This window comes from Diachasmimorpha longicaudata, chromosome 16 (genome assembly GCF_034640455.1).
Source record: "Diachasmimorpha longicaudata isolate KC_UGA_2023 chromosome 16, iyDiaLong2, whole genome shotgun sequence".
NCBI lineage: Eukaryota > Metazoa > Arthropoda > Insecta > Hymenoptera > Braconidae > Diachasmimorpha > Diachasmimorpha longicaudata.
The window spans coordinates 5017129-5038117 of NC_087240.1; the positions used below are offsets into that span (position 1 = coordinate 5017129).

Sequence of the window (20989 nt, forward strand, 5' to 3'; positions counted from 1 at the left end):
TATATAATATATATGTGTATGTATGTAGGGTGTGTACATGTGCTATATAAGGGGATGTACATTTTTTAAATATGAGATTATGAAATAAATTCCAGACTTTTGATGAGATGACAGAATTTTTTAAAAGCGTTAATTTTGGGTGAAAAGCTGTCGAAGTTCTTTGATGATCATCAATTATTTCAGGGACGACTGGAGACCCCTGGAACATATGCTGTCCTAGTACAAGAAAGTACTTCATCGCGGGTCCCACTCGGTCGCTCTCTTCCCCGCATTTTTATTTTGTTGATCAAGTTTTTATATAAAACAAATTCCAATTTGCATTATTAATAAAAGAAAAGGTTCTCTGGTCAGTCTCAATCGCACCATAAAATACCCAACACTACTATTAAATAATAATAATATTAATGATTAGTTTATCAGTCTATACTATTTTTAACACGACCATTATTAACATTAATATATTCTCGTTAATATTAATAAAAAATATCACTCGTGACCTGTACGAATTCTCGATTTTCATCACTTTCTATGTATCTCAATCATAACGATAGATTCGCTTAGAATGAGACTAACGTGCATTAGAACCTGCCTCGAGCCTCCCCGAAAATCATGGTTTCTCCCAGCGGATGCTGCCCTGGTAAAAAAGCGTGGGTGGAATCTCGACGAGAGAACCCTTTGCCACCCGACCCTGTCAACACACAACGCACGAATGATACCACCGGCATTCTCCCCAAATTTCACCATTCACTCGAACTAATTTCCAAACTGATTATCCGATCCTCGTTATCGGCCCTCCTCGATACCGCGTCATCGTCCTACGCGCCGCGCCGACGGGGCTTTCGGGCTTAACGACAGTTTCCGAACACCGAAACGAGTAATCAGAGGAGCATAAAGTCCCCGTCGGGTCACGAACTTCCGAAAATTCCGTGTGACCGTCGGACGATAAAAATTTACTCCTGATCCGTGCAGCTGTTGCGCAACGCGATGGGGACAATCTCCAACGGTGAAACGCCTACGGATTTAACCGGGTTCATTCGTACGACCTTCTCCCACAGGATACCCTCCTGTTTCGAATATGTGAATATATTTTATTCAACCCTTCATCCATCGCGCTGGATTAAATTATTCCTGGTGTCCTCAGGGTGGGACTGGCCTAGTTCTCCCTCCGTCGGGTGATCTCATATTTCCATTCTCATTGTTGCTGACGGCCAGGGCATTCCATCCGTATCACCGGAATCACCCCCTCCCCCTCACCCACCCCCCAGTCGTTGATTCGCCGATTTTTCCGAATTTTTATATCGATAATATTTTTTTGAAAATTATCACGATCCCCCGGAGGGCGGGAGGGCAGGGGGAGGGGCTGGAGGAGTTTGATGGTCACCAACACCATCAGAAATTTTCGTAACTACCTGCCAGTCCCTCCTGCTAGCCTGGCAATGGGGGATCAAACCAATAGACTGCCGATAGCCCTTTCAATTATCGACTCGATTGGAATCCACCCACCGACCCGAAGACTCCTGACTCCGGTGAATTCCATTCTCGTTGTCAATCGTACGAATTTTTCCTTCTCGTCATTCGCTCCTAGTTTTATACACTCAATTCCGTTGTTTCGGTGGATGCTGAAGTCGTCCTAGTCCAGTGAATCACCTCCTCGATGCGATGATCGCCTGCTGCCAAGTCGTGTTATGACGCCATCGATCTGACACGTTTCTCAGACAATTCTGACAGCGAGAGAAAGGAAAAACATTCTCCAGGACTGGTTGAGTACTCAACTGGTCTGGTCGATGCCTCCATCAGCCCAACAATTTCTTCAATTCAACTGTGATAATTTAAAAAAATCAAATGTTCTTCGGTTCCCCAGTCGCCGGGATGTTAGACAACGCGGAGACGCGAGAGACCGGAATTTTTTGGAGACTCGACCCTACGAATATTAGAACACCTTCTGCACATTCCTGATATCTTGGTAGCAATGTGTGGCTCGAAGCACTTGAGCAAGTAACTCTTTTCCTCCTCATCGTTGTTCGCTCGTTGATGGTCTCATATGTGAACAACAAATGATGTCACCCCCTCGTCATTAGCAGACGAGTACGTGTCTCTTCACCGGAGACTGCCACCGTCAGCGGTGAATTTAATCTGCACTTGTGGAGCTGAGCAACGGGGAAGATCAATCGAAATCTGTGGAAAGGGCTCTCTCACGGATTTTTTTCATCCCATCGACGGTTGACGGTGAAAGCGATAGGAAAGTTCGGTTTTCCCATGCGTTTCATGTTACTCTGGTAGTCCCGGAAGGAGCCGATTGATTGGAAACGGCCGGAAGGATTCCCACCTGATCAGAATGCTCTGGTGATTCCTCTGGCGTTGGTGAGAAGGTACTCCGGTTCGATATTTGATGAGCATTTTAGCCCCTATGGAGTCCTGGTAACGAAACACGTCTGGGGAAAGTTTTTTTTCTCCTCTCCGTCGAAGAAAGTTTTGTTGGCGGAGGGCAGGTAGATTTGGCTGGAGATCCGGGCGAGTGGATCTGGGCGTCGGCGGACGACTGGCAGAAGTGCCTCGTGTAGTCAATCGTATGTCCAGCTGATCGAGGCTATTTATGGACAGACGGCCGATTGGGGTGGGTGGACACCCTGACGAGGCCAATAAACTAGACTAATGGGTGATAATGATAATCCTACGAACAAAGGAAATGCATGGAAAGGGCTAGGCTAGCATGTGAACTGCAGGGGTGGCTCGATTTGTTGAACCCGCCGGGAGAAATGGGGAGAGGGAGAGGGCGAGTGGGCGGCGTCTTTTCACCCCCATGACACCCTCTGGGAGTATCGACCGGGCGGGGAGGCTGAGCGGAGGCTGCGGGGGGACGAAGACCGGGAATCGTGTCGGCAATCAGAGGGCTGATCCCAGAGACAGTCAACATGATAAATTAATAGACCTTGAAAGGATGGAAGACTCAACTTTAAGATTTTATTTATCATAAATACAGAACAATTTCGAGAATTTTTAATCTAAAAATGATAATGAGTTCACGGTTCCCCTCGAAATGACGGTATAAGAGCTTTTGGGTCGCCAGAAAGCTCTTCGGCATGACCCGGAAGACATTCCAAAGACGAAAATTTTTGTTCGGGGAAATCGTCCATGAGAGCCCTTCACTCCTTCCTGATTGATATGATGAAAGGTTCGCGGGACAGACCCGGAGTTTAGACACTTCAAGGACGTCCCGACCTCTGTCGACTCGAGCCAATTACCCGGATCTCTCGGATTCCATTTCGTCTGGTCTCCTCCCCCATGAATGGGGCCACGGAAGCCCGCAGGCATTTGTATCCAAGAGGGGTTGGGGTACAGAATGCCGATTGACCTCCTCATCTGTCTGGCAACCGGGTAGAGTTTCTATGAATGTTCCTTCGTCACTTCGCAACCCTTTCATTTCTCCAACTCGCCATTCAAACACATTCAGAATGACACGATTGTTTCTATGAGTCCTCTCCACCCATCTGCCAGAAAGCTAGACCTCTTGTCTCTATCGTGCTCCGTCCCTGGATCAGCCGATGTTGGATGAACCGGGAAAAATATTCTCCAACGGGGAGACACATTTTCTCGGGGGTTATGACTTCCTGATTGGTGTCACCGCGTTCCTTTTATGCTCAGTCAGTCCAGCGGAACCGCACGGAATTCCTTTCCGTGTGCAGCCAGTGGGTGACACTTCAAATGCCAATGGAGTGCTCCGCGCTCCTGGACAAGGGGTTGAAATCGATAGTTTCTACCCCTGTACACCGCTGGAATCGCAGTACTAACCGACCAATTCTGCTACCCTGTTACAATACCCCAGGATTCTTTTGTTCTCCACAAATCAACATCTCTCGTGGGGCTTTCTCATGCTCTCGAATATCAGATTTTGGCGAGACTGGAGTACCCCTGTCAGCTGAAGTGAGATGCTGGATAAAAAAAGAGGGAGGGAAGGGAAAAAAAGTGAAAGGTACTCGCCTGCTGGGGCTAACAGTTACGCCCCCACCTGGCAGTCATTCCTCGGATCTCATATTTCCCTGTGCCGCGGAGGAGTTAGTCCATTGTCCTCAGCTTTCTTGGAGACACTCCAAGACGTAAACAAATTCAAGATCACCCCTCAACATCACAAGTGCATCGACAATACCCGGCTACCCCCTGCCCAGCTGTTACCTGGACACGAGTAATCCTCAGCTGCTTATCAAGAAGACCAACGAACGAATAAACTGAAAGATCAATACGGACGATAAAGGGCTCTTCACCACTACCAATATATTTTTTCTCCCAGGTTCTTTTCGCTGTTAACTCCACCTCTGTCATCCACTCCTTGCACCCAGTTTGAGGAAATTGCTTCGTCCTCATAAAGCCCTGATAACCCCGGGCCAAAGCTGGTAAATCAGGCTGACTTAGATTTTCTAAACCACTTGACCTTCTCAGGAAGTGAAAGCCCACCGGTTTCACTGCTAAGGTATCAATGATATCCAGGGGTCGAGGTGACCAGGACTTGGGATCACGTCGGTATGACACTACTCCAGGATCATCTGTCCTTCACAACTGTCAGGCTAGTGGTTGAATATCCAACTGGAGAATTCGACTTACCATTTTGAAATCCTCCTGCATCATCATGTTGCCCTAGTACCGTTGACATCTACGCGATTTATCTTCCTTCAGACTCGACAAATTGAATTTGTGGACTGCTCCACAGCTGAAGGACAACTGCGAGTCGTCTGGCTCTGCTTCTTCCTTTCTTTTGTTGCCTCCGTCCACCTGTTCCTCCAGGTATTCCAGGAAAGCACCTGCCAGCAACTGCAACAACCCTCACCGATGTGAACACTGAACTGTTTCGTACTTAACATGATTTCCTGATTGTGCGTGTGGTTGTACAGTTGAAAAAAAAAACTGGTTTTGTGTACATCACTCCAACAGATGCTCGTCCGGATTTGGGACAGACAGTGGGCTTTCATTGTGGTATGTACGGATACGATGGGTTGAATCGGTATCGTGCTGACGCACTATCTCTGCCTTCAGGAGACCAGGAAGCTATCGTGCCTGTTGTGTTTATGATGTGGAGTGCTGGGGAGCACATGGTATCCTAGTACTACTCGTGTCTACGAGGTTCTAATTGTCATTGGTACAAGTTCATCCGGGGAGATGATTCGAATGGCGAAATTCATGGGGAGAATTTGGGGAGAGTGAAGAGTCTCCATCAGTCGAAGGGATTTAATTGATTATCGAAATGCATATTTTGTTTATTTATAATGTTGAAATGAGTTCATTAGGATTGATAAAAGTGTTGGTGGGACGGGGAAGTGAATGAGACGTTTGATCAAAATCAAATGAATTCGGACTTTGAATTGTTGCTTTATTTTATCAGATTAATATATAATATAAGATACAAAGTAATAGACAATATATCGTATGTGATATATTTTTGTAACTCAGGGGTTTCAGGTTGAAAGGATGAATCTTTGTAGGGGTTTGATAACTAATTAGTTTGGGCACAAATTGAAAAATGTAGATCTCAAAAAATTTGTATTTTTCATCGCAACACGTGGGAGCAGTTCAGCTGCGATATGATTTCCTGATAGCTCTGACGTCCAAGCGATTTGTCTTCGGTCCCCACGCCGTAAACCGCAGTTTTATGGCCTCCCGTTTACATCCGTTCAGCCAATGGCGGGAGCCACAAAAGCTCGTGAAAGTTACACCATCCGAAGTTGTAACTCCAGGGGTCAACGACTGTCAGGTACTTCCCCAACGGAAAAGGGCGTTGCTGGCGCACGACGACCCCAGAGGGTGCCATGATTTCCTGGTTTTTGGCTTTCAGACGTTACAAAACAAGTCGACCCGCGTTCCCACGGGTCCTTTGGTACTCGCCCTTGAAAACTAAGGGGGAGAGAGGAAGAGAGAGTCGTCTTTGGGGGAGTGAGATAAAAGGAGTCGGGACTCCGAGCTCCATTCGTGGATGATCGCCTAATTGGGCGGACCCTTTCAGCAATTAGAAGTCCCAGAGGGTTCACCAGTGGTTAGACAGTGACTCGATATTTTTTTTTCGAACGAGAATGAGTTAACTAGAACGCAAGAGTAAAAAGGACACTTGGGTTAAAGATAAACTAAACCAACAGGATATCATGACGAGTCTCGGGGATTTTTAGGGCCGTGAAATGGGCGAAGGGCCTGCCTGATGGATCGCACCACCCTGAAGGGCACACACCTACGCACTTCTACTAGGATATCATGACAAAGGGACAGGTCCTTTTGGCCCAAGACGCCCTTGAGAGACACCCGGATTTAATGGGAACGATCCGTTGAGGCATTCGGGGGTGAGGAATCGAGGGAGTCAGGGGTGGGTTTGGGGGGTTTGCGGAAGGGTGGAGTTTAGGGGAGTGAGGGACGGCCAATGGAAGCATCTTCGGAATTTTAGGGAGTAAAAGGGTGAGGTTTTGGGGGATGGGGGATTAACAGGAACGCATGGTCAGGAATTTTATTTCTTGAGGGCTTCAGACTTGATATGTTATGTATCATGTATTATGTATTAGCTCCGGATAACTTTCCCGGGGATATATTTTCGTAAAAAATATAAACCATCATTTTCCTCATGTTAATTACATTCTAATTAAATGTATGTTCATACAAGGAATTTCATCAATAAAAAAAAACATTTGAATTTGTTTTTATACTTTTATTGTTTGCGACTGTTCAGAACGATTTAACAATTTTTAAAATATGTAATGGTTTAAAGATTTTTAATTGTACTATGTGGGTTAGTTGGCATGAATAAACATTGTCCTCGGAAGTGACAATAAATTACAACGATTGTTACAAGTTATATCCGGCTAACTTTATCGGCAACAGTTGCCATCAATGAATGACTGAATGTTGCATTGTACTTCGGTGGTTACGGTATATAGTTGTAGTGCTACTATTATGGAGCAAATCCGTCTTGATTTAGTTAGCTCCATCAATCAGGTTATCCATCTCGGCACTCAGATGGGGCGCGTCAGTTTCAGACTCGACGGGCAATTCTTTTTTCAATTCTTGAATCAATTCTTTTTGATCGCTGCATGTGCACGTGTCGGTGGTAATGTCGTAGAAGAATTTCGAGCCCTCGGGTTTTCCATTTGTGCATTGCATCCAGCACATCTTGGATTGTTTCCAGTGATGAGCTCCGTGGACATCGAAGATCATGTTGTTATTGAAATCGCTGTAAATTAATAGGTACATGATTAATTGTTGTTGGGCACGTGGATTTTTATTTCGTCGTGAATTAATTATTCTGAGCAAAATCATCGACTTACTGGCAATAGCATCTCATTTGATGTTTCAAAAATGATACATATCCGATTCCGCTTTGACTGGTCGTTGCCCAACACATCTGATGACAAGTGTGCATGTATGCTGTGTACTCAGTATCGACCGAGATTTTTTTGGCAAAGTTTAGTTCACCCGTTCCATTCCTGAAATTCCTTCGTTGATTAGCTACTGTTAAGTTTTGGATTTTCAAGTTCGATACGTTACCTGCACACGCAGAGCTGACGCCATGGTTCATAGGTATAATACCCTTCATTGTCAGCATACTTTTCGTAGCACTCAACTCCGCAGATGAGGGCAGCATCAATAGCTTTATCGACGTTGAACGAATGGTCTACTGCAGGGTAAAATTCAGAATCAGTCCACACATTTATTTATTAAAAATATTTTTAGGTATATATGTTATATGTGGATGTACATATAATGTTACACAACTTTGTCAATGTAATTAATAATTTGTTGAGGCGAATGAAAAATTTGTACGATTTATTGAAAAATTTTAGTGCTGACACTGGGAATTTTATTAGGTAAAAAGTGAATTTTATAATGATATTGAGAATATGATGTGGGTCGTCCCACATCAAAAAGTTGACTTACCAGCGTTGACGGTGTAAAGGACAACAAAGAGAACACCAATTGTCTTGAGGAAGTCCATGTTAGATGGCTGATAGATCGATTGCTCAGATTGAGGATTGATCCCGGTTTGACTTCGAGTGTGAATGTTCCAGGGTGTGAAGCCTCTTAAATAGGCGGACAAAAACGTATTGCGACATTTATTGGCATCACTGCAAAGTGATAATGTTTTATATTCAAAATTATTACCGCTGAGAATAATCGAAAGATAAGAAATATATTGATGAGGCGAAATATTCGTTAATTAAATGAGGGGGGCAGGTAAGATATGGAAATTGTGAAATAGTAAAATTGACTTTGATCGTAGAATATTCGAAAATTCTATTGATATTTGTGGGAAAATTCATGTAAAAATCCACAGATTCGCTCCAACACTCGTGCAAATATAAACACGGAGAGACATGTCCTGTTGTAAGGATTAGTACCGGAAAAATCGTAATCCTTTGATTGTGAAATTCAGTTAAAATTATAAAAATACATTTTCTGAGGACAAAATGAACAATTCATTCAATTTCAGCGATAATTCATCAATTCTTCCTTTTTGTTGTGTAATCAGTCCTCCAATGTCTGCTGAAATTGTTTTTTGAAAAACGATGAGGGATTTTATGTGGGGGTGAGCCTCCCTGTAGATAAGTTTAAGATCCGATTTCTACATAAAATTTCTTTCCGTGTGGAACTAATTAATATCCAATTTGAGTATCAGTCATCTATGAATCCTCCGTTATTGACGGGTATGTTGAAACCGCTTTGTAAATATTTTCGAAAAAATTTTTAATGACTATTATCATATGTCATATCATCAAAAGTAATTAGAGGGCGACTCATTAACAGCACGGAAATGCATACAATTCTTGTCGCTTGCTCAATTCTCTCATTAATTTACTATAATACTACTTAATGTTCATATGTAATCTGACCTTGGAAAAGTGACGAAACATCTGACTTTTCTGAGGGAAACAATTTTTAAAAAAATATATGAAACGTCATTATTTTATGTGGAAGGAATTTTATTAACAAAAAATTGTCTGTTTTGCTTTGAGTTTATTTTTAGGTACTATTTACAACAATAAATGAATCATTTCTTCTGAAATGAACGAACAAATATTGGTAAGGAATATTTATTTAATATATTTCTGAGGTTACAGTAAATAATAAGATAAATTATATATTTTTATTAATGCCATAAATCGAATCTATTTATTTATTCCGTTCCATCAGCTCAGTTATGTTGTTCGGGGATTTCTGTTCAACATCATTTCCTCAATCCAAGATCTGCATTTCTCCATTCGAGCATCTGCAACTATCGGCTGTAACATCGTACGAAAACGCCGCCGACACTGGCGTAGCTTCCAAACACCGGCGCCAGCACTTCCTCGACTGCGCCCATTGATCTCCCTTAACCATGAACATCTCGGCGGATCTGTGGCTGCAAATTAACATATTTATAGCTCATTATTCAACAATCAATTTTCGATATTAACAATCTCCATTTTCTCGATTTGTACGAAAATTTCTGAGAAAAATCTCATGCTGTGATAAGTTTCCCGCAATTTCGACAGAACGATCGAGAAAAATTTATGTCAACATCATTAATTGATTAATTAACTAATTTATTCCATAATCAAGTGATCGTCGTTTGTTTTAACTCATCGAGAATTTTTAAAGTAAATTTCTCTCCGCGTCCTTTAATTTTTAGTTTCTTTATCTCACGCGTAGAGGAAGATTGTCAGAACAATTTTCATATTTTATTAATGTTTTATCAACTTACAAGCATAAACACAAGTTTTGTGTTTTCTGGTATGCAATATATTGGACGGGGCTTGGATTATCCAACGAAAAACACATGCTATTGCAGTCATGTTCCCTAAAATTCGACTGGCCATCCAGTTCTATATTCTTCTCCGAGACGCGATACCCAATGTCATTCCTAGAAATTAATTTCTTCATTAGATTTTCCTTAATTGCGAAAGTTGGGTTTCGTCGACGTACTTGCACACGCATAAGCTACGTTCCACAAAGTATATATAATTTTCACTGCTGGGATGATTGTCGATGCACTGAGATGCGCATGTGTGAGCCTGCTTCGTCGACATTCCAACGTCTAACAATAAAATAAATAAATAAATAAATAAATAAATAAATTGGGCAGAATGGGCTCGAGTCATTCCTTCGATTCGACACTTTAAATATTAATTTTCCAGCAAAATAGCAGTTGCAAAATAGCGTAAAAATAAGACGATTTACCAGCGGTGACGGTGCAGAGGACAACGAAGAGGGCAACGATTGTCTTGAGGAGCTCCATGTTAGGTAAATGTTGTAGCAATAGCTAGTCCTCGAGTGATCCTATTTCCACTTCAAGTTCGACTGTTCCAAGGAATAAAGCCTCTTAAATAGAATGTGGAAATTTGATAGTGAAGTCGATTGGAAGCACGATAAAACCATAATATTGTTCCTCAAAGTCATTAACGCTGATGACCGTACGATGATAAGGTTTTTAGTGATTAGTAGAATTATTATTTAATGGGGAATGCAAGAAAGAAGAATTTTTTCAGTCAATTTATTTTTACAGGAATTCCCAACTTTATTTATATAAAAATTTCATATACAAAAAGTCCATTCGTCTGTTTTCTCGTACATTAATTTTTTACTCCCGCAGACCTTCGGCCGATATTCGCGGAGAATTCGGAAGGATCTGCAGAAAAAAAATTATTTTTTCGCGCTTTCCCTTTTACCCCGCAACAACTAATAAAACCAGTACCAACATTAATTTCCATGAGTGACCCGCCCACGGACGCCATGAATCGTGCACATGCTACGGGTATACCTATTACACCTATATAGTACCCGGATAGTTGTCACCGTGATATTTCCCTTTTGTGCATACCGCCCACCCAAAAATGGGTCACCAGTGCTCCTCCGATTCGCGAGTATTTCACCGCGTCCCCGAGTCTCCGACGACCCGGAAAAAAAATTATTTATCGCGAGAGAGAAATCCGCGAACAGCGAATGCGTGAACGCACATCGGCCCTCCAGGGACTCGTTGAAAAGGGCATCGTCAGCAGGGTATCATAAACACACGCTGGTAGTTTAGGGACAGCCCACGAGCGTGATTCTTCCCCACTGCGTGGAGATACGCGTGTTTGGCCCTTGCACCTTCGACAACCATTTTTTTTTTTCGTCTAACTTGTGCCGCCGGTCCGCCGACATTCCCCCGCGAGCCTCTGAAATGATCGGAGTGGGCAAAAAAAAATATCTTCATCACGCGAATGCGAAATTCCACCGGAATTTATTACGCGAATTCGGGGAAAAATGACCGGATTTTATCCCGCGATTTTCTGGAAATTTGACGATCGCAGACGCAGGAAAATGTGCGCAGGAACGCGAGCAAGTGAAACGCAGCATCGGTGCGCCTCCGTTGGACTCATATTTTCCTGATGAAAAAATCAAGTTTGTTTTGTAGAAGTTTTTTTTTTCCAACTGCATTTTGTCATAAAAGTCAACTAGACGGTTAACAACAACATCGAGCGAGGCGTGCGTTTCAGGACTGGGTAGGACTCGACGAGAGCCAACAAAGTGGAGAGGAGCCAAGGAAAACAGGGGAGCAGAAAAATACGAGGGGAAAATGAAAGATGAATCGGTGAATGCGAAGGGGAATAATGTCGATGTGTCTGACATGTGACTGGAGGACTGCGAAGGGGTTAAGGCTCCAGACGTCCACGTGTCGTCGCTGGGATCAGGAATTCATGGACGTGGTGCGAGTAAAGGGCGACTCCCTGATGTGGAGCTGCGACGGGCGGCGAGTGAAAGGTATCGCCGAAGGTCGAATAATTGCGGAGGGGATAAACATTTAGTAAAAATTACGGAGCGAAAATTACGGAGAAAATATTCGCTTCAAATCGTGAGATTTAATGCTCAGGTACAATTAGTCTTCACTTAATGATAATTATTTTGATAGGATTTTTGGGGGACTCCAGGGGTTCTGGGTCGAGTGAAGTGTGAAATGATCACGTAATTTTCGCCGGGGACGAGAAATTCACCAGAAAATCCGGGAAAACTCAAAAAAAAGATAAAAAAAAATTCTGAAGTGTTCTATAAATTTCCTGAATCTCCTCAGTTATTTTTATTTATTGCTCCGGAGAATTTCTCACCTGAAGAGGAAAAATTACCATAAAACTTGCGGAGCGAACCGTAGAATTCACACGTGTGATTCGCGCAATTCCACTTTCAATTAATTTGCTATTTAATTCCGTGTAATTTCTCCTTTTCTAAAAAATTGCGGATATCTCTCCGAATTTATTAATCAACGGTTCCCCCCGCTGTCACCCACCCCCCGTCACCCGAAAAACCGATAAATCGGCCAAATCATGAAGGATCCACCGCATCCTTCCCCACCGTCCAAAGGGTGTCCATTCGCCTGCTCCGATGTAAATGAATGGGGATTCGATAGGGCGTTGTAACAGGGAACCATGTGGTGATCGGAGTGGTCTCGAGGGTCTGCCGGGCCCCCCCCAGCTTCACATATTCTGGACAAGCAAAACAACAACGGGTTTACCCCCTTTATTACAGGAACGAGTGAGTACAATACACTGAAAGAAGCCTCGAGGCTCTCGTCTCGATACCGAGGGCAACCGGTATCACCGCACGTCTCCCATTCGCACCAACATCGACCCAGTCCTCCACCACTGTCATCATTTCACCGTCGTACACATCTGTAATTTTCCATGTCGATGGGGATGGAATACACGCTCGCATATTCCTACTTATGTCCCTGTGGTAACCACGAAACAACACAAAGACGTAACACGTATCAAGGATCCAGGAGTACTCAGGAGATTGTCGGTGGGGATGTTGATGTTGGTGTCTAGCTGGTATTCACCGGTGATTTCTCCACATCATCCCCAACCCTCGCGGCAAAAATGGCATTTTTTTTTTCAATCGCTGGGCAAAGAAATCATTCGGGGGTGCGAGCTACTAGGATATCATAGCACAGATGGAGGACGCCAGTCGCCGAGGGGTGGACTTGGGGTATGTGTGGATGAAAGAGAGGATTACAAAAGCTTTTCCCGCCTGGTGAAGCCCATTGTGTGCACAGGATCCTTTCGAGGCACATCTGACGGCGCAAACAAACGCCCCGAGACGAAAACGTTCGTTCAGAGGGAAATAATTTTTTTTCGAGAATTCAGGATTTTTTTTATTTTTTTGGAAATAGTGGGGTAATGGGGCACTTTGTGGGGCATAATTGAGCAGGGGGTTGGAGGGGGATGATACATAGGGGCTATAGAAGGCAACAAAATTAAAGAAAATAGAAATAAAATGGGAATTACGAAAATAAGGAAATGCGGTTTTGACTTGAAATAAATATTTGTATTTATATGCGAATATATAATTAAAAAATGGATAATGTATCATGTTTATGTCGTATTAGATGAGAGTATGTATATGTGGATGTAATGCGAGAGGAAATATAGGGCAGCACAGCATCACAATATTTTCTTCTGTCAAGAACATCAATCTTTGGCGGAAGTAACTTTTATCTCGGGGTTTTATTAATTTTTTTTTGTCAGCCTGCGATGGATAATTACTCCCGTTGGCTGGGAAAAAGGAGAATGAACTGAATGAGCTCGAACACGCGAGCATGGGGGGAAAAGAGTGGGAAAAAAGACGTTTGACGGATTTCTCGGAAGCCAGACGGTTCGTAAAAAAGATGCTGGCGGCTGCCTTTGATGGGGACTCATCACTCCACGCGTTTGTCGCCGTTCGTTTGAGAGGTAATTATTCATCTACACGGCCCCCTCCCCCTCGTCAATGATACTTTTATGTGTCTGAGCTCGGGAGAGAGGGGGCCGCACCGCTGAGTCCGGGGAAATATTTTTTTATTACTTGAAGGGAAATTCAGTGGTGAAATGATGAAACGAGATGACCTGATGCATCCGTCAGTTTTTCCGTTATTACTCCGAATCTAAGAGAGATAGCGAAATTATTGATAAGACGTTTATTGTAGGAATCAATTTGATACACAAAAAAGGTTATGATGAAAATTTCGATGGCGCCCTTAGGTTCCGAGATATTCGGTAAAAAGCGGCGACAAGTTAAAACTGGATTTTTGGTTTTGGGAATATTCGATAATATCTCTCCCTTTTTGTTCACTCGAAGTAATAGCAAATCGAGTCTGTGAGTGGTACTGGCACCGCCTACCCTGCCCCGACATCAGTGTAGTTCAAAGCAACAGACTTGATGATGGGAAGGGATGGACTGTTGGCGAGCCGGTTTGACGCCAGACTTTCGTGAGAATTCATCAGTTGCCTATGGCTGCCCAAGAGGAGAGGAAGCAACATTTATTTAAGTCTTTGAACTCATTTGCAATCGCCCTTATGTATCACTGAATTTGTTGACAGCCCAGAAATATCAACGAGCTTATCACGCGTCTCGCCAGACATTTGCGTCAATCGGTTTTTCCATTTTCACTGTTATCACCGAGTTTTAATCGACTGTAGTTAACGGGGCCGGATTTAGTCTGAGAGTGGGACGAGACTGAACGATATTCTGTGCTCAGTGAGTCTGTGACAATGTGAATGGTGCGGTGGTGGAGAGTAACAGAGTGGCGTAACCGAACTGTGATTAATCGATTAAATAGTCATTAATTTGGGGGAAGGGAATTTATTCGGGGGAAAATGATTTTCAACGATACTCTGCTGGTGCTGACGTACACCGCGGGGATGATGGCCACCCTGTCCAATGATACTAAGGACAGGGGTGGTGGAGCTGGGGGAAAACTCCAGAATGTCACCACCACGACGATGTCACCGGAGGAGGCAGCGAATAATTTTGATTTGGAAGACGGTACGTTATCGGAAAAATTATTTTGATGATTTCCCGGAGACTCCGCGGCCTCCGGAAAAGCCTTCGGAATTTTATTTTTTAAAATGTTATTAAAAAACTCGGAGCGGGAATTTTTGTTAATGAAAATTCAGTTCGTTCTTAACGCGACTCGAACTGCCCAGCGATCGATCGATCATCTGGGTAATCGCGAACGTTAATCTCGGTGGAGACATAACAGGAGTTAACTCGAGGACGCGGGGGTTTATCTTGTGCTGCGATAACCTCGGTACAGACGGTAGCACGACACGCTGCACGTAGTCGCACGTGGTTCAAGTTTTGAGGAAATAATTGACGTAAACAGAACGACAACAGAGGGATAAATACCCGAGAAATTTGATTCGACGGAACGATAAATCACTAAGAAAAATAAACAATAATATATAATATATTTTATATTTAATAATACACAATATATTTTGCAATTATTATGGGATTTTCAGAGTGGCACCTGTGGCGATGTTACCACCCCTACGGTTGCTTTTACAGCGGCGCCCCCTGGTCCGGGGAAAATCGTCCAGTTTCCGCTTTCCCCGGTCGTCCTGACAGTGTCGACCCTCATTACCTGCTCTACAAGAGAGGCAGCTCCTCACACCACGAGCTGCTGATAGACAATTTTAAAACCATTAAATCATCCCCGTTGAACAACACCCTCACCACATACATCATCATTCACGGGTACCTTGACAACGGAGACAAATCTTGGATTTTGGTAAATTGGCAATGACGTTATTATTTATTTAAAAATATTAGACTGACAGCACATACTAGGATCGGTTCTATACAGATGAATTTGTTATAAATTGTTTGTTATGACGGACGATTTCAAGGGCGGTCTGATCAGCAGCGTCTTTTATCACTGATTTTTAGAATATTTTTATCAGTGAAATTTAGTCATCAATTTTCGAAGAATTAGACCTGGGAATCAGAGGGCAATTAAATAAGAAAAACTAAAGTAAAGTCAATTACATTTTATTAATGATATCTTCAACGTAATATGGAATCATTGGTTTGTAATTACGATTTAATTCGCGATTAATCAGTGACATTACATTTGATTATCTACAACTTAATTATTTTATTATTTACCTCATTATAAAGTACTATTTTCCCACATCGAGAGTATTTCCACCAGAAGGCGAATTTTTCAGTAAAAAATTATCCCTCGAGATATTTTTTTTATTTAAAAAATTCTCTTATTAAATAAAAATTAGTGTACGTCCATTTCTCTTCGTAGAATTTTTCTTGAAAATTTACATTTTTATTTTAATTTATTTTTCTCCTTGTGACTTTTGATTTAGCGAGCGAAACAAGAGTTGCTCCTGCGGGAAGAATGCAACGTGATAGTGGTGAACTGGATTGGTGGTGCTGGTCCACCCTATCCCCAGGCAGTAGCTAACACCCGCCTGGTGGGTGCAATGACGGCAAGACTAGCCTCACAGCTGATAGAAGTGGGTGGAGTACAGCCACGACGTATTCACGCCATTGGCCACAGTCTGGGTGCCCATACCTGCGGATACCTGGGCTATCAGCTTCGATCGCAGTACGGCTATCACCTCGGACGGATAACAGGTGAGTAGAATGCAACGACCAGCGGCGAACAGCAACAGCGTCTCCAAGAAAAATTCGGAAAGGAAAAAATTCGAAATTTTATTGATTTAAACCCCTTCGATTTACCTCAATTTAATTGGATAATTTTTAATTCCCGTTTTATTAAATTAATTTAAATTCTATTTTATTGGGTTGATTTTTGTTTAGTTTAATTTAATAATGGAATTAATTTAAATTGGATTCAATTAAATTTTATTTGAATTGAGTTTCTGGAGATTAAAAAAAAATTCGCTCCGTCCAGTCGATAATATCGGACGATCGGTAATGGGAGTTGCTTTCTTCACGGAAGAATTCAGGGGATAGACGTGATCGATGGCCACACCCCTATCGAGGGACTAGTCGTTGGTAGGGGGACCATTCGATAATTATTTCTGTGCCTCGCACCACTGGCCGAGTCGGGGTGGTTCCGCACGAGCTATCGATCCCATCGAGAACTACCAGGGTTGCAGAAGATCGGTGAGGGTAAAAAAGGAATCGCGGAACATTATTATTTTATTGATCATTCTGTCACGGGAGAGAAATATTCAATAACAATAAAAATTATTTCCCCCGGAATTTCCCCCGAAAGATTTTTCTTATTTAAAAAAATTAAGAGAATAAATTATGAACGCGTGATGCTGACTTGAGAGACGAGATCTTGAAGAAACTGAATGTCATAGAACGCTAGTGAGAAGTTGGCGATGCGTTAGAATATAAATAGATTGTCCTCATACTTCAGATAAATATAGAATTGCTTGAGCAAGATTTTCTGTTTCACCGTGAGATTAACAAAATTAATGTTTGAATTTCAAAATCCTTTTTCCGTTGCATAATTGATATTTACAAATATAAAACTCTGAATTATTTTTTATAATCGTAAATGATATTCAAACAAAACTGAAAACATTTTCGTCAATTACGGTCGCATAAAAATAATTTAAAAAATATAAAATTGTTATTTACGTTTCGTTAATCATAATTTATAAACAAAAACTCCTGAATTTCTTTTTGACACGTCCAATATAATAATTATCATAATTATGAACAATACAATCGAGTACATATTTTTCGGCGTAAAAAATCCCCTGACATTCGCGAATTCCCGTTCTCGCCCCTAAAAATTCACCAAAAAATTATTCCCCTCCCCCGAAATCCAATGGGACGAGCTGGTGAATACCGTGAATACCTCAGAGGCGAATGGGGACTCTCCCATGAATAATAGATGATATCCTGGGTCGCCTGGGGAGCAAACAACAGCGGTGCCACGCCCTTGGACCCGCCCGAAGACAAGTCTGGGGTAAACAGCTGTAGTAAGAGAGCACGAGGGGTTAAGAAGTGGCACCCTTTCGATTCCCATCCCCTGTGTCTCCGTGAATAACGTGAAAAATGTGGAATGAACCTATTGATTTGTCCACCAGGTCTCGACCCCGCTGAGCCCCACTTCAGCAACACTTCGCCGATGGTCAGGCTCGATCCGACCGATGCCGACTTTGTGACTGCCATTCACACTGACTCGAGTCCCTTCATGACTGGGGGACTTGGGATAAGTCAGCCAGTTGGACACATTGATTTCTATCCTAATGGGGGTAAAAATCAGCCGGGGTGCAACAATGGGGTGCTCAACTCCATTACCATTGAGAAGGGGAGTTTTGTTAAAGGTGAGTTGGATTTTAAAAAATTTATTTCATCAGACAATTGACATTTTTACAGAGAAAAATATATTTTTGGAAATAATTCAATTTATTGATGAACAAATGTCTATTTTGCTACTTTATTAATTGATTACTGATTGAGTCTCGTATTTATTAATTACTCCGACATATTTAAGATGTCATTTGCAATGTTACCTCTTACCCTACCCTCTCGTACGATAAATCAATTGATTAATGAATTTCTTATGATTAATTTGCGAACAATTGATTTCGTTTGTCCCAGGAATCAAGAGATTCCTGGGGTGCAATCACATTCGCAGTTACGATTACTTTATCGAGAGCATCAACACCGTCTGCCCATTCCTGGCAGTCCCCTGCTCCTCATGGAATGACTTCCAGCAGGGGAGCTGCTTCGATTGCGTCGGCCAATACTGCCCCAGACTGGGCTTCGACGCCCATCCAGGGAATTATCACGCATCCGTGTACCTTATGACAGCGTCGGAGAAGCCTTTCTGTCGTGAGTAAATTATTCTAGTTATCACATGCCAACAGATCGTTAAGTAAAATTTAAAAAATTAAAAAAACCAATTAAAAGGAAATAAAAGGGCGGGCGGATCAAACAAATTTATACTACTTTTTCCACTAAAATCTGTTCTTCTTCGTTTTCTTCATATTTTGCTCTTCTAAATAATAACAAAAAAAATTCTTTTGCGATTAAATATGTTGTTGAAGGACCTTTCACGTGTCGTTATGCTAAATTTTATGTTATTAATGAAAAATGAGTTAAGAGAACTGGATTTTTACCAGGGGGTCATTACAAAGTGTCGATAAACATATCAAAGACTGATGAGAGTGTCCAGCACGGCGGAGATGTCGGAATTTTCGTCATCAGGGTAATCGGGGCTGGGGGCAAGATGTCGGAGAGAATTCCCCTGAGCGAAACATCCCGGTACTATGAACCTGGCTCATCGCACACTCTAGTGCTACCGGGTGATCTCGTGGGGAAGCCAATGGCAGTGGAAATCATGTGGGAGTATCAGACATCCGTCTTTAATCCTTTAACCTGGAGATTTCTCGAAGTGCCGAAGGCTTTCATCGATTCTCTGAGGATCGATAGCCTCGAGTTTGCTGCAGGGTAATTAATACAATCCTTTGACTCATTTTAATTGAAGAGAGAGAAAAATAACTCTGAAATTCTTGAAATTCTAGATTTTTTTTCTCACTGAGGGAAAAAAATTGAAACTTATTTATTTCTGTCTCGATATTTGTTGTAAACTTTGTTATTAATATTTGAATCAAAGACTGTCAACAAGAGAAAGCAACTAACATCTGCTCGTAAATTAATTAAATCTGAATTAAGACAAAAAAAAGAAAAAAAATCGGTGAAAGTGACAATTCCAATGAATAATTTCATTCGCGACAGCCTAATTATTCCTTAATTGTTGCAGAATCACAGTCTGTCCTGACGAAACAAAGGAACTGATGGCAAACGACCCGAGAATCCTGACAGTTGACAATTGTCGTCACGCGGACGTAAACGTTGTGACGACGTGAATAAAAAAAATTTCCGTATTGCAATTAAAATAAAATTGGACATAACAATGATAAATGCGAGTTGAAAATTCCCTCCCAGGGAGATCTGCCTTGCCGACTCGACTGTTAAATTCATTCAAAATATTTTCCATAAAAATCAGTGAGGGATCGGCGATCGATACGGCGGCTCGATCGACCGCAGATGGCGCGGTGCGGCATTGACAGATCGACAGAAACTCGTGTGAAAATAATAATCGAGAGTTTGAATTATCGAATGATCGGATGACTGCGTAAAACTGCACTTCATTTCATTGCAATCATAAACACACCGAATATATCCTAATTTTAATTGCGGAAGTGTCATACAATTTTTTTTCATTCACGACTGCACACGTGTGATTGAACAATAGCGATACAAGTAATTAGTCTGTGTCATAAAAACCGGGAAAAATGTGTGAAATGGAATAAAAGAAATCATCCAAACGAAAGTGATAATAAAATCACTGGGGTATTTTTTTTTTATGTAGCAATAACTTCCTCAATTCAGGTGTTACATCGCCTTCAGGCAACTGTGACGCTGGACTTTTATTTCGTTAACTGCTGCGAAAATTAAGCAACAATTGCGGAAGTCCGCGTGAACAGAGCTGGTGAACATATGCCTATTGTATATCGAATTTTTATTATTCCTGTCATCGCGATTAATCACCGGTGGGAAAGTTCAGAATTCATGGAAAGGAACGAATCACCTCGACATTTCTCCCGGAGTATTTTGCATTCGCAGGAACCGGGAAAAATTACGGAGATTGGGGTGAGATAATTTTATTTACCCTCATGACATGATTGATAAGGATTTTCAATGCAAAAGGTAATTTATGCAAAAGAATTATTGTCAACTTCCAGTGGATTTCGAGGGATTTTTTAAATTTCTCGTTCGCATATTTTATTATCGTCTAAAGAGCCTCTGAAATCAATTTATTTTACTGTTCGATAATAAACCAACACGCGGAAGTTCGCCCGGATGGACTTGGTGTGTAAATGCCGGTATTATCGGCCGAATTTTTATTATTCCCGTCATTACTGTTAATCGTAATTGAGGAAGCAAAGAATTCGTGGAACAACAGATCTAAATGTTCCGAAAGTATTTTGCATTTCCAATAAAAGTAAAACCTGTGAAGACCAGGAAAGCAAACGGAGCTAAGTCACTCGATTAGAAGACGAGTACTGTTAGACTGATGACCTAGAGAGCCACATCCTAACGGGTTCTCCGTCTGCCCAGCATCGACAATTTTCCAAGTGGAAAGTTGCAGTGAAAAACCCGCACCGAATGCCACCGTAGAAATTACCATAAATATCGTATCGCCGATATATTTCGGGGGTAAATAAATTCTCAAAAAATACTC

The 20989-nt window shown here is 42.0% G+C and overlaps 1 protein-coding gene across 1 annotated transcript; it reads left to right on the forward strand.

Annotated features, from left to right (window-relative positions):
• Positions 1-14237: 14237 nt before the first annotated feature.
• LOC135170331 (pancreatic triacylglycerol lipase-like) lies at positions 14238-19665 on the forward strand. Its single transcript, XM_064136050.1, has 7 exons — positions 14238-14778; positions 15258-15526; positions 16116-16386; positions 17823-18062; positions 18340-18573; positions 18864-19191; positions 19505-19665. The coding sequence occupies exons 1-7, from the start codon at positions 14610-14612 to the stop codon at positions 19608-19610; spliced, it is 1617 nt and encodes a 538-aa protein (XP_063992120.1). The 5' UTR covers positions 14238-14609; the 3' UTR covers positions 19611-19665.
• The last annotated feature ends 1324 nt before the right edge of the window (positions 19666-20989 follow it).

What these genes read in the sequence shown, in the direction of transcription:
- LOC135170331 (XM_064136050.1), top strand. Translation starts at nt 14,610, where the DNA reads ATGATTTTCAACGATACTCTGCTGGTGCTGACGTACACCGCGGGGATG. An exon ending in TCACCTCGGACGGATAACAG is followed by an intron (nt 16,387 to 17,822) that starts GTGAGTAGAATG and finishes TTTGTCCACCAG; the next exon opens with GTCTCGACCCCGCTGAGCCC. An exon ending in GTCGGAGAAGCCTTTCTGTC is followed by an intron (nt 18,574 to 18,863) that starts GTGAGTAAATTA and finishes GATTTTTACCAG; the next exon opens with GGGGTCATTACAAAGTGTCG.